A 16,177-nucleotide genomic window follows, 5' to 3' on the forward strand; every position below is an offset into this window, starting at 1 on the left:
TCGTGTTCTCACGTGTTCTCTCGTGTTCTCACGTGTTCTCTTGTGTTCTCACGTGTTCTCACGTGTTCTCTTGTGTTCTCACGTGTTCTCTCGTGTTCTTCTCGTGTTCTCTCGTGTTCTCACGTGTTCTCACGTGTTCGCTTGTGTTCTCACGTGTTCTCACGTGTTCTCTCGTGTTCTCTCGTGTTCTCACGTGTTCTCACGTGTTCTCACGTGTTCTCTCGTGTTCTCACGTCTTCTTCTCGTGTTCTCTCGTGTTCTCACGTGTTCTCACGTGTTCGCTTGTGTTCTCACGTGTTCTCACGTGTTCTCTCGTGTTCTCACGTGTTCTCTCGTGTTCTCTCGTGTTCTCTCGTGTTCTCACGTGTTCTCACGTGTTCTCACGTGTTCTCTTGTGTTCTCACGTGTTCTCACGTGTTCTCTTGTGTTCTCACGTGTTCTCTCGTGTTCTTCTCGTGTTCTCTCGTGTTCTCACGTGTTCTCTCGTGTTCTCTCGTGTTCTCACGTGTTCTCACGTGTTCTCTTGTGTTCTCACGTGTTCTCACGTGTTCTCTTGTGTTCTCACGTGTTCTCTCGTGTTCTTCTCGTGTTCTCTCGTGTTCTCACGTGTTCGCTTGTGTTCTCACGTGTTCTCTTGTGTTCTCACGTGTTCTCTCGTGTTCTTCTCGTGTTCTCTCGTGTTCTCACGTGTTCTCTCGTGTTCTTCTCGTGTTCTCTTGTGTTCTCACGTGTTCTCACGTGTTCTCTCGTGTTCTCACGTGTTCTCACGTGTTCTCTCGTGTTCTCTCGTGTTCTCACGTGTTCTCACGTGTTCTCTTGTGTTCTCACGTGTTCTCACGTGTTCTCTTGTGTTCTCACGTGTTCTCTCGTGTTCTTCTCGTGTTCTCTCGTGTTCTCACGTGTTCTCTTGTGTTCTCACGTGTTCTCTCGTGTTCTTCTCGTGTTCTCTCGTGTTCTCACGTGTTCTCTCGTGTTCTTCTCGTGTTCTCTTGTGTTCTCACGTGTTCTCACGTGTTCTCTCGTGTTCTCACGTGTTCTCACGTGTTCTCACGTGTTCTCTCGTGTTCTCACGTGTTCTCTCGTGTTCTTCTCGTGTTCTTCTCGTGTACTCTTGTGTTCTCTCGTGTTCTCACGTGTTCTCACGTGTTCTCACGTGTTCTCTCGTGTTCTTCTCGTGTTCTTCTCATGTACTCTTGTGTTCTCTCGTGTTCTCACGTGTTCGCTTGTGTTCTCACGTGTTCTCACGTGTTCTCTTGTGTTCTCACGTGTTCTCTCGTGTTCTTCTCGTGTTCTCACGTGTTCTCACGTGTTCTCACGTGTTCTCTCGTGTTATCACGTGTTCTCACGTGTTCTCACGTGTTCTCACGTGTTCTCTCGTGTTCTCACGTGTTCTCACGTGTTCTCTCGTGTTCTTCTCGTGTACTCTTGTGTTCTCTCGTGTTCTCACGTGTTCTCACGTGTTCTCACGTGTTCTCTCATGTTCTCTCGTGTTCTTCTCGTGTTCTTCTCGTGTTCTTCTCGTGTTCTTCTCGTGTACTCTTGTGTTCTCTCGTGTTCTCACGTGTTCTCACGTGTTCTCACGTGTTCTCTCCTGTTCTCTCGTGTTCTCACGTGTTCTCTCGTGTTCTCACGTGTTCTCTCCTGTTCTCTCGTGTTCTCTCCTGTTCTCTCGTGTTCTCACGTGTTCTCTCGTGTTCTTCTCGTGTTCTTCTCGTGTACTCTTGTGTTCTCTCGTGTTCTCACGTGTTCTCACGTGTTCTCACGTGTTCTTCTCGTGTTCTTCTCGTGTTCTTCTCGTGTTCTTCTCGTGTACTCTTGTGTTCTCTCGTGTTCTCACGTGTTCTCACGTGTTCTCACGTGTTCTCTCCTGTTCTCTCGTGTTCTCACGTGTTCTCTCGTGTTCTCACGTGTTCTCTCCTGTTCTCTCGTGTTCTCTCCTGTTCTCTCGTGTTCTCACGTGTTCTCTCGTGTTCTTCTCGTGTTCTTCTCGTGTACTCTTGTGTTCTTCTCGTGTTCTTCTCGTGTACTCTTGTGTTCTCTCGTGTTCTCACGTGTTCTCACGTGTTCTCACGTGTTCTTCTCGTGTTCTTCTCGTGTTCTTCTCGTGTTCTTCTCGTGTACTCTTGTGTTCTCTCGTGTTCTCACGTGTTCTCACGTGTTCTCACGTGTTCTCTCCTGTTCTCTCGTGTTCTCACAGTCGGATCACGTGAAGCGTAAAGCTCGTCCTCTGGAGAAGGATACGCCTTCGGAGCCTGAGGTCATCGATGAAACTGAACTACTTCCACAACAGGAAACAGAGAAACAGGAAGAGGAAGTGGTTCTGGACAGGAAGTTCTCCACCGACTCAGACTCCAGTGTGGTACGACCACGGCCTCTATTTAGACCTGACTAGTGTTCAGTCTGTGAGAAAACCCCAGGGGCCCACAGGGGCTAACAAGGGCCCACAGGGGCTAACAAGGGCCCACAGGGGCTAACAAGGGCCCACAGGGGCTAACAAGGGGCTAACAAGGGCCCACAGGGGCTAACAAGGGCCCACAGGGGCTAACAGGGGCCCACAGGGGCTGACAGGGGCCCAAAGGGGGCCGCAGGAGCTAACACGAGCCCACGGGGCCCACAGGGGCTAACAGGGGCCCACAGGGGCTGACAGGGGCCCAAAGGGGCCCGCAGGAGCTAACACGAGCCCACGGGGCCCACAGGGGCTAACAGGGGCCCACAGGGGCTGACAGGGGCCCAAAGGGGCCCGCAGGAGCTAACACGAGCCCACGGGGCCCACAGGGGCTAACAGGGGCCCACAGGGGCTGACAGGGGCCCAAAGGGGCCCCCAGGAGCTAACACGAGCCCACGGGGCCCACAGGGGCTGACAGGGGCCCAAAGGGGCCCGCAGGAGCTAACACGAGCCCACGGGGCCCACAGGGTTCCACAAGTGTTAAAAAATGACCAAGAGAGACTAAGGTCTGATGCTGTGGCTAAAGTGGTTTATGTAGCTTGTACAGCTCGTGCTCTGATTGGTCAGAGCTCCTCTGACACGCCCACATTCGTCTGAAGTCAATGAAACAAAATAATTTAATATTTGAGTTAATTTAATATTTGAATATAAAATGTTTCCTGATAAAAAAACTGGGTCAAAGTGTTAAACTGATCAATGTTTCCACGGCAACAGTAAAGTTTATCTTAGTGGTCCTTGTCTTTGTCCTCAGATGAAGTCCAAGAGGCGGAGCATCCTGGTGCGGATGCTCCGCCCAGTGTCCGTGGCCTTTGAGATGGAGTTCGACCTGGACAAAGCTCTGGAGCAGGTTCCCATCCACATCGAAGACCCGCCTCCTCCCACGCACGCTGCCACGCCATTGGATAGAGTTGAAGCCCCACCCCCTTTGTCTGACCTGCCCCTGGTCCAGATCCAGACTCTGGAGCACCACACCAAGTCCAGACCCAGACCCAAGAACCGGACCAAACCCTCCAGAAGCAAGGTAAAGCTCTAACTGAGCATGTGCAGAAGAGAAGCTCTAACTGAGCATGTGCAGAAGAGAAGCTCTAACTGAGCATGTGCAGAAGAGAAGCTCTAACTGAGCATGTGCAGAAGAGAAGCTCTAACTGAGCATGTGCAGAAGAGAAGCTCTAACTGAGCATGTGCAGAAGAGAAGCTCTAACTGAGCATGTGCAGAAGAGAAGCATTTGACTGCTGCTCGATGCTGTGTCGCTGGTGTCGTGGACTCGGAGCTGAATCGTTTAATGGAGAAAGTGGACGAAGGATTGGACGACTTCTTCTCCAAAACCGTCTCCAAACTCAGCTTCAAGTGAGAACGAGACGTTTAACGTTGGAACTGTCACGAGACAAACGTGTAAATGTTTCTCCTGCAGACGAGCGGCGCCGCTCAGCTGCTCAGAGAAGAAGCGCAAGAGCGGCTTCTTCAGCTACATCAAGTCTCGAACATCTCGCTCGGAAAAGTCCCCTGCAGCCTCTGCCGCTGCGCCCCCTGCTGGTCCTGCCGCTGCGCCCCCTGCTGGTCCTGCCGCTGTGCCCCCTGCTGGTCCTGCCGCTGCGCCCCCTGCTGGTCCTGCCGCTGCGCCCCCTGGTGTCCAGGAGGAGGAGCTGTGCCCTGACTCGCCCACAGCGTCTCCTGAGCCGAAACACAAAGAGCTGGAGTGTGGAACCGGCGACGAGATGGTGCGTGGGACCAGAATGTTTATAATAATTACATAATGAGGCCGATTATCTGCGTAAAGCAAAGCACGAAGCGCAAGGCACCGCTCATATTTGTTAGGTCGTTGCCGTAGCGATGACAGAAACTTCCCATGTTATTCCAATGGGGAAATTGCCAGATCTCTGAGATTTGAACATTTTTAAACTTTATACTTTTACAAACTTTCACGCAGCTCGCCCGGTTCACCTGAACTGGAGAGACTCGTCCTCAGGAGTCGACCATCAAAAGTTATTCTTCACGTTCTTCTCGTTCTTCACGTTCTTCACGTTCTTCTCGTTCTTCTCGTTCTTCTCGTTCTTCACGTTCTTCCCGTTCTTCACGTTCTTCTCGTTCTTCACGTTCTTCACGTTCTTCACGTTCTTCACGTTCTTCTCGTTCTTCACGTTCTTCTCGTACTTCTCGTTCTTCACGTTCTTCTCGTTCTTCACGTTCTTCTCGTTCTTCTCGTTCTTCTCGTTCTTCATGTTCTTCTCGTTCTTCACGTTCTTCACGTTCTTCTCGTTCTTCACGTTCTTCACGTTCTTCACGTTCTTCTCGTTCTTCACGTTCTTCTCGTTCTTCACGTTCTTCTCGTTCTTCACGTTCTTCACGTTCTTCTCGTTCTTCACGTCCTTCTCGTTCTTCTCGTTCTTCACGTCCTTCACGTCCTTCACGTCCTTCTCGTCCTTCACGTCCTTCTCGTTCTTCTCGTTCTTCACGTTCTTCTCGTTCTTCACGTTCTTCACGTTCTTCTCGTTCTTCTCGTTCTTCACGTTCTTCTCGTTCTTCACGTTCTTCTCGTTCTTCTCGTTCTTCTCGTTCTTCACGTTCTTCACGTTCTTCACGTTCTTCTCGTTCTTCACGTTCTTCTCGTTCTTCACGTTCTTCTCGTTCTTCACGTTCTTCTCGTTCTTCTCGTTCTTCTCGTTCTTCACGTTCTTCACGTTCTTCACGTTCTTCTCGTTCTTCACGTTCTTCTCGTTCTTCACGTTCTTCTCGTTCTTCACGTTCTTCTCGTTCTTCACGTTCTTCTCGTTCTTCACGTTCTTCTCGTTCTTCACGTTCTTCTCGTTCTTCTCGTCCTTCACGTCCTTCTCGTTCTTCTCGTTCTTCTCGTTCTTCACGTTCTTCTCGTTCTTCACGTTCTTCACGTTCTTCTCGTTCTTCTCGTTCTTCACGTTCTTCTCGTTCTTCACGTTCTTCTCGCTTCTCGTTCTTCTCGTTCTTCACGTTCTTCTCGTTCTTCACGTTCTTCTCGTTCTTCTCGTTCTTCACGTTCTTCACGTTCTTCACGTTCTTCTCATTCTTCTCGTTCTTCACGTTCTTCTCGTTCTTCACGTTCTTCTCGTTCTTCACGTTCTTCTCGTTCTTCTCGTTCTTCTCGTTCTTCTCGTTCTTCACGTTCTTCTCGTTCTTCTCGTTCTTCACGTTCTTCACGTTCTTCACGTTCTTCTCGTTCTCGTTCTTCATGTTCTTCTCGTTCTTCTCGTTCTTCACGTTCTTCACGTTCTTCTCGTTCTTCACGTTCTTCTCGTTCTTCTCGTTTCTTCTCGTTCTTCTCGTTCTTCTCAGTTCTTCTCGTTCTTCACGTTCTTCTCGTTCTTCTCGTTCTTCACGTTCTTCTCGTTTCGTTCTCGTTCTCTTCACGTTCTTCTCGTTCTTTTCACGTCTTCTCTTCCCGTTCTTCTCGTTCTTCAAGTTCTCCGTTCTTCACGTTCTTCTCGTTCTTCTCGTTCTTCACGTTCTTCTCGTTCTTCTCGTTGTTCACGTTCTTCACGTTCTTCTCGTTCTTCTCGTTCTTCTCGTTCTTCCCGTTCTTCTCGTTCTTCATGTTCTTCTCGTTCTTCTCGTTCTTCACGTTCTTCTCGTTCTTCACGTTCTTCTCGTTCTTCACGTTCTTCTCGTTCTTCACGTCCTTCTCGTTCTTCTCGTTCTTCATGTTCTTCTCGTTCTTCACGTTCTTCACGTTCTTCACGTTCTTCACGTTCTTCACGTTCTTCTCGTTCTCGTTCTTCATGTTCTTCTCGTTCTTCACGTTCTTCTCGTTCTTCACGTTCTTCTCGTTCTTCTCGTTCTTCTCGTTCTTCACGTTCTTCTCGTTCTTCTCGTTCTTCATGTTCTTCTCGTTCTTCCCGTTCTTCTCGTTCTTCACGTTCTTCACGTTCTTCTCGTTCTTCTCGTTCTTCACGTTCTTCTCGTTCTTCTCGTTGTTCACGTTCTTCACGTTCTTCTCGTTCTTCTCGTTCTTCCCGTTCTTCTCGTTCTTCATGTTCTTCTAGTTCTTCCCGTTCTTCTCGTTCTTCACGTTCTTCTCGTTCTTCTCGTTCTTCCCGTTCTTCTCGTTCTTCATGTTCTTCTCGTTCTTCCCGTTCTTCACGTTCTTCTCGTTCTTCTCGTTCTTCTCGTTCTTCACGTTCTTCCCGTTCTTCACGTTCTTCTCGTTCTTCACGTTCTTCACGTTCTTCACGTTCTTCACGTTCTTCTCGTTCTTCACGTTCTTCTCGTACTTCTCGTTCTTCACGTTCTTCTCGTTCTTCGCGTTCTTCACGTTCTTCTCGTTCTTCTCGTTCTTCTCGTTCTTCATGTTCTTCTCGTTCTTCACGTTCTTCACGTTCTTCTCGTTCTTCACGTTCTTCACGTTCTTCACGTTCTTCTCGTTCTTCTCGTTCTTCACGTTCTTCACGTTCTTCTCGTTCTTCACGTCCTTCTCGTTCTTCTCGTTCTTCACGTCCTTCACGTCCTTCACGTCCTTCTCGTCCTTCACGTCCTTCTCGTTCTTCTCGTTCTTCACGTTCTTCTCGTTCTTCACGTTCTTCACGTTCTTCTCGTTCTTCTCGTTCTTCACGTTCTTCTCGTTCTTCACGTTCTTCTCGTTCTTCTCGTTCTTCTCGTTCTTCACGTTCTTCACGTTCTTCACGTTCTTCTCGTTCTTCACGTTCTTCTCGTTCTTCACGTTCTTCTCGTTCTTCACGTTCTTCTCGTTCTTCAGGTTCTTCAGGTACTTCTCGTTCTTCACGTTCTTCTCGTTCTTCACGTTCTTCTCGTTCTTCTCGTCCTTCACGTCCTTCTCGTTCTTCTCGTTCTTCTCGTTCTTCACGTTCTTCTCGTTCTTCACGTTCTTCACGTTCTTCTCGTTCTTCTCGTTCTTCACGTTCTTCTCGTTCTTCACGTTCTTCTCGTTCTTCTCGTTCTTCACGTTCTTCACGTTCTTCACGTTCTTCTCGTTCTTCTCGTTCTTCACGTTCTTCTCGTTCTTCACGTTCTTCTCGTTCTTCACGTTCTTCTCGTTCTTCTCGTTCTTCTCGTTCTTCTCGTTCTTCACGTTCTTCTCGTTCTTCTCGTTCTTCACGTTCTTCACGTTCTTCACGTTCTTCTCGTTCTCGTTCTTCATGTTCTTCACGTTCTTCACGTTCTTCTCGTTCTTCACGTTCTTCTCGTTCTTCTCGTTCTTCACGTTCTTCTCGTTCTTCTCGTTCTTCATGTTCTTCTCGTTCTTCCCGTTCTTCTCGTTCTTCACGTTCTTCACGTTCTTCTCGTTCTTCTCGTTCTTCACATTCTTCTCGTTCTTCTCGTTCTTCACGTTCTTCACGTTCTTCACGTTCTTCTCGTTCTTCTCGTTCTTCTCGTTCTTCCCGTTCTTCTCGTTCTTCATGTTCTTCTCGTTCTTCACGTTCTTCACGTTCTTCTCGTTCTTCACGTTCTTCTCGTTCTTCTCGTTCTTCACGTCCTTCTCGTTCTTCTCGTTCTTCATGTTCTTCTCGTTCTTCACGTTCTTCACGTTCTTCACGTTCTTCTCGTTCTCGTTCTTCATGTTCTTCTCGTTCTTCACGTTCTTCTCGTTCTTCACGTTCTTCTCGTTCTTCTCGTTCTTCACGTTCTTCTCGTTCTTCTCGTTCTTCATGTTCTTCTCGTTCTTCCCGTTCTTCTCGTTCTTCACGTTCTTCACGTTCTTCTCGTTCTTCTCGTTCTTCACGTTCTTCTCGTTCTTCTCGTTGTTCACGTTCTTCACGTTCTTCTCGTTCTTCTCGTTCTTCCCGTTCTTCTCGTTCTTCATGTTCTTCTAGTTCTTCCCGTTCTTCTCGTTCTTCACGTTCTTCTCGTTCTTCTCGTTCTTCCCGTTCTTCTCGTTCTTCATGTTCTTCTCGTTCTTCCCGTTCTTCACGTTCTTCTCGTTCTTCTCGTTCTTCTCGTTCTTCCCGTTCTTCTCGTTCTTCACGTTCTTCTCGTTCTTCTCGTTCTTCCCGTTCTTCTCGTTCTTCACGTTCTTCTCGTTCTTCTCGTTCTTCTCGTTCTTCCCGTTCTTCTCGTTCTTCACGTTCTTCACGTTCTTCTCGTTCTTCTCGTTCTTCCCGTTCTTCCCGTTCTTCATGTTCTTCTCGTTCTTCCCGTTCTTCTCGTTCTTCATGTTCTTCACGTTCTTCCCGTTCTTCTCGTTCTTCACGTTCTTCACGTTCTTCTCGTTCTTCACGTTCTTCTCGTTCTTCTCGTTGTTCACGTTGTTCACGTTCTTCTCGTTCTTCTCGTTCTTCCCGTTCTTCTCGTTCTTCATGTTCTTCTCGTTCTTCCCGTTCTTCTCGTTCTTCACGTTCTTCTCGTTCTTCTCGTTCTTCTCGTTCTTCCCGTTCTTCATGTTCTTCTCGTTCTTCCCGTTCTTCACGTTCTTCTCGTTCTTCTCGTTCTTCTCGTTCTTCTCGTTCTTCCCGTTCTTCTCGTTCTTCACGTTCTTCTCGTTCTTCTCGTTCTTCCCGTTCTTCCCGTTCTTCATGTTCTTCTCGTTCTTCTCGTTCTTCTCGTTCTTCCCGTTCTTCTCGTTCTTCACGTTCTTCTCGTTCTTCTCGTTCTTCCCGTTCTTCCCGTTCTTCATGTTCTTCTCGTTCTTCATGTTCTTCTTGTTCTTCCCGTTCTTCTCGTTCTTCACGTTCTTCTCGTTCTTCACGTTCTTCTCGTTCTTCTCGTTCTTCCCGTTCTTCCCGTTCTTCACGTTCTTCACGTTCTTCTCGTTCTTCTCGTTCTTCCCGTTCCTCCCGTTCTTCCCGTTCTTCTCGTTCTTCACGTTCTTCTCGTTCTTCTCGTTCTTCATGTTCTTCTTGTTCTTCCCGTTCTTCACGTTCTTCTCGTTCTTCATGTTCTTCTTGTTCTTCCCGTTCTTCTCGTTCTTCACGTTCTTCTCGTTCTTCACGTTCTTCTCGTTCTTCCCGTTCTTCTCGTTCTTCACGTTCTTCTCGTTCTTCATGTTCTTCACGTTCTTCTCGTTCTTCTCGTTCTTCTCGTTCTTCTCGTTCTTCACGTTCTTCACGTTCTTCACGTTCTTCACGTTCTTCTCGTTCTTCATGTTCTTCTCGTTCTTCATGTTCTTCTTGTTCTTCCCGTTCTTCTCGTTCTTCACGTTCTTCTCGTTCTTCACGTTCTTCACGTTCTTCACGTTCTTCACGTTCTTCTCGTTCTTCACGTTCTTCTCGTTCTTCATGTTCTTCTCGTTCTTCTCGTTCTTCTCGTTCTTCACGTTCTTCTCGTTCTTCACGTTCTTCTCGTTCTTCACGTTCTTCTCGTTCTTCACGTTCTTCTCGTTCTTCATGTTCTTCTCGTTCTTCTCGTTCTTCTCGTTCTTCACGTTCTTCTCGTTCTTCTCGTTCTTCACGTTCTTCTCGTTCTTCATGTTCTTCTCGTTCTTCACGTTCTTCTCGTTCTTCACGTTCTTCTCGTTCTTCACGTTCTTCTCGTTCTTCCCGTTCTTCCCGTTCTTCCCGTTCTTCTCGTTCTTCTCGTTCTTCTCGTTCTTCTCGTTCTTCACGTTCTTCTCGTTCTTCTCGTTCTTCACGTTCTTCTCGTTCTTCATGTTCTTCTTGTTCTTCCCGTTCTTCTCGTTCTTCACGTTCTTCTCGTTCTTCATGTTCTTCACGTTCTTCTCGTTCTTCACGTTCTTCTCGTTCTTCATGTTCTTCCCGTTCTTCTCGTTCTTCACGTTCTTCATGTTCTTCTCGTTCTTCCCGTTCTTCTCGTTCTTCATGTTCTTCTCGTTCTTCTCGTTCTTCTCGTTCTTCTCGTTCTTCACGTTCTTCTCGTTCTTCTCGTTCTTCACGTTCTTCTCGTTCTTCCCGTTCTTCTCGTTCTTCACGTTCTTCTCGTTCTTCATGTTCTTCTCGTTCTTCTCGTTCTTCTCGTTCTTCTCGTTCTTCACGTTCTTCTCGTTCTTCTCGTTCTTCACGTTCTTCTCGTTCTTCATGTTCTTCTCGTTCTTCACGTTCTTCTCGTTCTTCACGTTCTTCTCGTTCTTCACGTTCTTCTCGTTCTTCCCGTTCTTCCCGTTCTTCCCGTTCTTCTCGTTCTTCTCGTTCTTCTCGTTCTTCTCGTTCTTCACGTTCTTCTCGTTCTTCTCGTTCTTCACGTTCTTCTCGTTCTTCATGTTCTTCTTGTTCTTCCCGTTCTTCTCGTTCTTCACGTTCTTCTCGTTCTTCATGTTCTTCCCGTTCTTCTCGTTCTTCACGTTCTTCTCGTTCTTCATGTTCTTCACGTTCTTCTCGTTCTTCACGTTCTTCTCGTTCTTCATGTTCTTCCCGTTCTTCTCGTTCTTCACGTTCTTCATGTTCTTCTCGTTCTTCCCGTTCTTCTCGTTCTTCATGTTCTTCTCGTTCTTCTCGTTCTTCTCGTTCTTCTCGTTCTTCTCGTTCTTCACGTTCTTCTCGTTCTTCTCGTTCTTCACGTTCTTCTCGTTCTTCATGTTCTTCTTGTTCTTCCCGTTCTTCTCGTTCTTCACGTTCTTCTCGTTCTTCATGTTCTTCTTTTTCTTCCCGTTCTTCTCGTTCTTCACGTTCTTCTCGTTCTTCATGTTCTTCACGTTCTTCTCGTTCTTCACGTTCTTCTCGTTCTTCATGTTCTTCCCGTTCTTCTCGTTCTTCACGTTCTTCATGTTCTTCTCGTTCTTCCCGTTCTTCTCGTTCTTCATGTTCTTCTCGTTCTTCCCGTTCTTCTCGTTCTTCATGTTCTTCTCGTTCTTCCCGTTCTTCCCGTTCTTCTCGTTCTTCACGTTCTTCTCGTTCTTCATGTTCTTCTTGTTCTTCCCGTTCTTCTCGTTCTTCACGTTCTTCATGTTCTTCACGTTCTTCTCGTTCTTCACGTTCTTCTCGTTCTTCACGTTCTTCATGTTCTTCTCGTTCTTCTCGTTCTTCATGTTCTTCTCGTTCTTCTCGTTCTTCTCGTTCTTCTCGTTCTTCTCGTTCTTCACGTTCTTCACGTTCTTCACGTTCTTCTCGTTCTTCATGTTCTTCTTGTTCTTCCCGTTCTTCTCGTTCTTCACGTTCTTCTCGTTCTTCATGTTCTTCTTTTTCTTCCCGTTCTTCTCGTTCTTCACGTTCTTCTCGTTCTTCATGTTCTTCACGTTCTTCTCGTTCTTCACGTTCTTCTCGTTCTTCATGTTCTTCCCGTTCTTCTCGTTCTTCTCGTTCTTCATGTTCTTCTCGTTCTTCCCGTTCTTCTCGTTCTTCATGTTCTTCTCGTTCTTCCCGTTCTTCCCGTTCTTCTCGTTCTTCACGTTCTTCAGTTTCATCTCGAGTTTTTAAGGAGTATCATTTCGATGAAGTCAAATCTTGGTCTTGTCTTAGGAACAAACCCATGAACGTGAGGATCCAGCCTCAGGAGCAGAGTCCAGACCTGAGAAGGAGCCAGATGCCCTTCCAGCTCCTGCTGGTCCTCGTCACATGGGCGTGCCAGTCCTGGGAGCGGGGCTTATGGCCGAGATAAAGGCCAAACTGGCTCACAAGGTCAGACTCTGCACCAATCATCGTCACTCATAACAAAAAAAATAATAACAATCTTTTTTTTAACTCCAGTCGGAGGCAAAGACAAAACCAGAGTCGAGCGGAGCCGAGGTCAAAGGTCAGACTCCAGATAAAGCCCCACCCCCCTCAGATCCAGAAGAGTCCAGACCAGAACCAGCTCCAAGATCCAGACCCAGAACTTCCACCTCCAGTGGACCCACGAGTCCAAGTCCAGCAAGTCTGCAGGGTAAACCAGGACTAAACCAGGTCTAAACCAGGACTAAACCAGGTCTAAACCAGGTCTAAACCAGGACTAAACCAGGTCTAAACCAGGTCTAAACCAGGACTAAACCAGGTCTAAACCAGGACTAAACCAGGTCTAAACCAGGTCTAAACCAGGACTAAACCAGGTCTAAACCAGGACTAAACCAGGTCTAAACCAGGTCTAAACCAGGACTAAACCAGGTCTAAACCAGGTCTAAACCAGGACTAAACCAGGACTAAACCAGGTGCTAAACCAGGTCTAAACCAGGTCTAAACCAGGACTAAACCAGGACTAAACCAGGTGCTAAACCAGGTCTAAACCAGGTCTAAACCAGGACTAAACCAGGTCTAAACCAGGACTAAACCAGGACTAAACCAGGACTAAACCAGGTCTAAACCAGGACTAAACCAGGTCTAAACCAGGACTAAACCAGGACTAAACCAGGACTAAACCAGGACTAAACCAGGTCTAAACCAGGACTAAACCAGGTCTAAACCAGGTCTAAACCAGGACTAAACCAGGTCTAAACCAGGACTAAACCAGGTCTAAACCAGGTCTAAACCAGGACTAAACCAGGTCTAAACCAGGACTAAACCAGGTCTAAACCAGGTCTAAACCAGGACTAAACCAGGTCTAAACCAGGTCTAAACCAGGACTAAACCAGGACTAAACCAGGTGCTAAACCAGGTCTAAACCAGGTCTAAACCAGGACTAAACCAGGACTAAACCAGGTGCTAAACCAGGTCTAAACCAGGTCTAAACCAGGACTAAACCAGGTCTAAACCAGGACTAAACCAGGACTAAACCAGGACTAAACCAGGTCTAAACCAGGACTAAACCAGGTCTAAACCAGGACTAAACCAGGACTAAACCAGGACTAAACCAGGACTAAACCAGGTCTAAACCAGGACTAAACCAGGTCCAAACCAGGTCCAAACCAGGACTAAACCAGGACTAAAGCAGGACTAAAGCAGGACTAAACCAGGACTAAACCAGGTCTAAACCAGGTCTAAACCCGGACTAAACCAGGACTAAACCAGGTCTAAACCAGGACTAAACCAGGTCTAAACCAGGTCTAAACCAGGACTAAAGCAGGTCTAAACAAGGACTAAACCAGGTCTAAACCAGGACTAAACCAGGTCTAAACCAGGTCTAAACCAGGACTAAACCAGGACTAAACCAGGTCTAAACCAGGACTAAATCAGGTGCTAATCCAGGACTAAACCAGGTGCTAAACCAGGTGCTAATCCAGGTCTAAACCAGGTCAAAACCAGGACTAAACCAGGTGCTAAACCAGGTGCTAAACCAGGTCTAAACCAGGTCTAAACCAGGACTAAACCAGGACTAAACCAGGACTAAACTAGGACTTTCTTCTTGCTGTTGTTTTCCAGAAGAGTGTGTTTCTGCTCCACTTCCTGCTCCTCGCCTGAAGAGGGCGCTGTCAGAGCAGGACAAAGTCTGCAGTGTCTCTGTGTCGTCTCCTGTGGACGGTCAGTTTCAGCCACAATGTAGGTCCTGACCCCGCCTCAGGCCCAAAGTCACTCCAGTCACATGACCCCGCCTCAGGCCCAAAGCCACTCTAGTCACATGACCCCGCCTCAAGCCCAAAGCCACTCCAGTCACACGACCCCGCCTCAGGCCCAAAGTCACTCCAGTCACATGACCCCGCCTCAAGCCCAAAGTCACTCCAGTCACATGACCCCGCCTCAGGCCCAAAGCCACTCCAGTCACATGACCCCGCCTCAGGCCCAAAGTCACTCCAGTCACATGACCCCGCCTCAAGCCCAAAGTCACTCCAGTCACATGACCCTGCCTCAAGCCCAAAGCCACTCCAGTCACATGACCCCGCCTCAGGCCCAAAGTCACTCCAGTCACATGACCCCGCCTCAGGCCCAAAGTCACTCCAGTCACACGACCCCGCCTCAGGCCCAAAGTCACTCCAGTCACACGACCCCGCCTCAGGCCCAAAGTCACTCCAGTCACATGACCCCGCCTCAGGCCCAAAGTCACTCCAGTCACACGACCCCGCCTCAGGCCCAAAGTCACTCCAGTCACACGACCCCGCCTCAGGCCCAAAGTCACTCTAGTCACATGACCCCGCCTCAGGCCCAAAGTCACTCCAGTCACACGACCCCGCCTCAGGCCCAAAGTCACTCTAGTCACATGACCCCGCCTCAGGCCCAAAGCCACTCCAGTCACATGACCCCGCCTCAGGCCCAAAGCCACTCCAGTCACATGACCCCGCCTCAGGCCCAAAGTCACTCCAGTCACATGAACCCGCCTCAAGCCCAATGTCACTCCAGTCACATGACCCCGCCTCAGGCCCAAAGTCACTCCAGTCACACGACCCCGCCTCAGGCCCAAAGTCACTCTAGTCACATGACCCCGCCTCAAGCCCAATGTCACTCCAGTCACATGACCCCGCCTCAGGCCCAAAGTCACTCCAGTCACACGACCCCGCCTCAGGCCCAAAGCCACTCCAGTCACATGACCCCGCCTCAGGCCCAAAGCCACTCCAGTCACATGACCCCGCCTCAGGCCCAAAGCCACTCCAGTCACATGACCCCGCCTCAGGCCCAGAGTCACTCCAGTCACATGACCCCGCCTCAGGCCCAAAGTCACTCTAGTCACATGACCCCGCCTCAGGCCCAAAGCCACTCCAGTCACATGACCCCGCCTCAAGCCCAAAGTCACTCCAGTCACATGACCCCGCCTCAAGCCCAAAGTCACTCCAGTCACATGACCCCGCCTCAGGCCCAAAGTCACTCCAGTCACATGACCCCGCCTCAGGCCCAAAGTCACTCCAGTCACATGACCCCGCCTCAGGCCCAAAGTCACTCCAGTCACACGACCCCGCCTCAGGCCCAAAGTCACTCCAGTCACACGATCCCGCCTCAAGCCCAAAGTCACTCCAGTCACACGACCCCGCCTCAGGCCCAAAGTCACTCCAGTCACATGACCCCGCCTCAAGCCCAATGTCACTCCAGTCACATGACCCCGCCTCAGGCCCAAAGTCACTCCAGTCACACGACCCCGCCTCAGGCCCAAAGTCACTCCAGTCACATGACCCCGCCTCAGGCCCAAAGTCACTCCAGTCACACGACCCCGCCTCAGGCCCAAAGTCACTCTAGTCACATGACCCCGCCTCAGGCCCAAAGTCACTCCAGTCACACGACCCCGCCTCAGGCCCAAAGTCACTCTAGTCACATGACCCCGCCTCAGGCCCAAAGCCACTCCAGTCACATGACCCCGCCTCAGGCCCAAAGTCACTCCAGTCACATGAACCCGCCTCAAGCCCAATGTCACTCCAGTCACATGACCCCGCCTCAGGCCCAAAGTCACTCCAGTCACACGACCCCGCCTCAGGCCCAAAGTCACTCTAGTCACATGACCCCGCCTCAAGCCCAATGTCACTCCAGTCACATGACCCCGCCTCAGGCCCAAAGTCACTCCAGTCACACGACCCCGCCTCAGGCCCAAAGCCACTCCAGTCACATGACCCCGCCTCAGGCCCAAAGCCACTCCAGTCACATGACCCCGCCTCAGGCCCAAAGCCACTCCAGTCACATGACCCCGCCTCCCTCTGTTGTTTTCAGGTGCGTCCGACAGCGACACGTTCTCGTTTCCTGTGAGTCTGGGAAACGTTGCCGTCGGCAACAGAACGTGTCTGAGTCCAGAGTGTGAGACGAGGGACGAGCAAGAGACAGCAACGTCCCTCCTGAACCACGGTGTTTGTGTTTGTGTTATTGTTTTTGTTGTTGTTTGTATTGTTGTTGTTGTTTGTGTTCTTGTTTATGTTGTTTGTGTGGTTGTTGTTTATGTTCTTGTTTGTGTTGTTGTTTGTGTTGATGTTTGTGTTGTTGTTTATGTTGTTGTTTGTGTTGTTTTGTGTGGTGGTGGTTGTTGTTGTTGTTGTTGTTGTTGTTGTTTATGCTCTTTTATTTGTTTGTGTTGTTGTTTGTGTGGTTGTTGTTTAT

General features: G+C 49.0%; 1 protein-coding gene across 1 annotated transcript in view; it reads left to right on the plus strand.

The window, feature by feature from the left end:
* Nucleotides 1–16,177, plus strand: part of LOC140362237 (F-actin-uncapping protein LRRC16A-like) — a 57,494-nt gene that overhangs the window by 40,641 nt on the left and 676 nt on the right. Inside the window, exons 28-35 of the mRNA XM_072448332.1 lie at nucleotides 2,198–2,359; nucleotides 3,198–3,467; nucleotides 3,670–3,794; nucleotides 3,859–4,165; nucleotides 11,780–11,938; nucleotides 12,008–12,182; nucleotides 13,592–13,708; nucleotides 15,797–15,928. Of these exons, the coding sequence (XP_072304433.1) occupies nucleotides 2,198–2,359; nucleotides 3,198–3,467; nucleotides 3,670–3,794; nucleotides 3,859–4,165; nucleotides 11,780–11,938; nucleotides 12,008–12,182; nucleotides 13,592–13,708; nucleotides 15,797–15,928 (1,447 nt within the window). The remainder of the gene's footprint in view (nucleotides 1–2,197; nucleotides 2,360–3,197; nucleotides 3,468–3,669; nucleotides 3,795–3,858; nucleotides 4,166–11,779; nucleotides 11,939–12,007; nucleotides 12,183–13,591; nucleotides 13,709–15,796; nucleotides 15,929–16,177) is intronic.

Source organism: Eucyclogobius newberryi, unplaced genomic scaffold (assembly GCF_026437365.1).
Source record: "Eucyclogobius newberryi isolate DKJ021-1_F unplaced genomic scaffold, fEucNew1.0.hap1 SCAF_16, whole genome shotgun sequence".
In the NCBI taxonomy this organism is placed as follows: domain Eukaryota; kingdom Metazoa; phylum Chordata; class Actinopteri; order Gobiiformes; family Gobiidae; genus Eucyclogobius; species Eucyclogobius newberryi.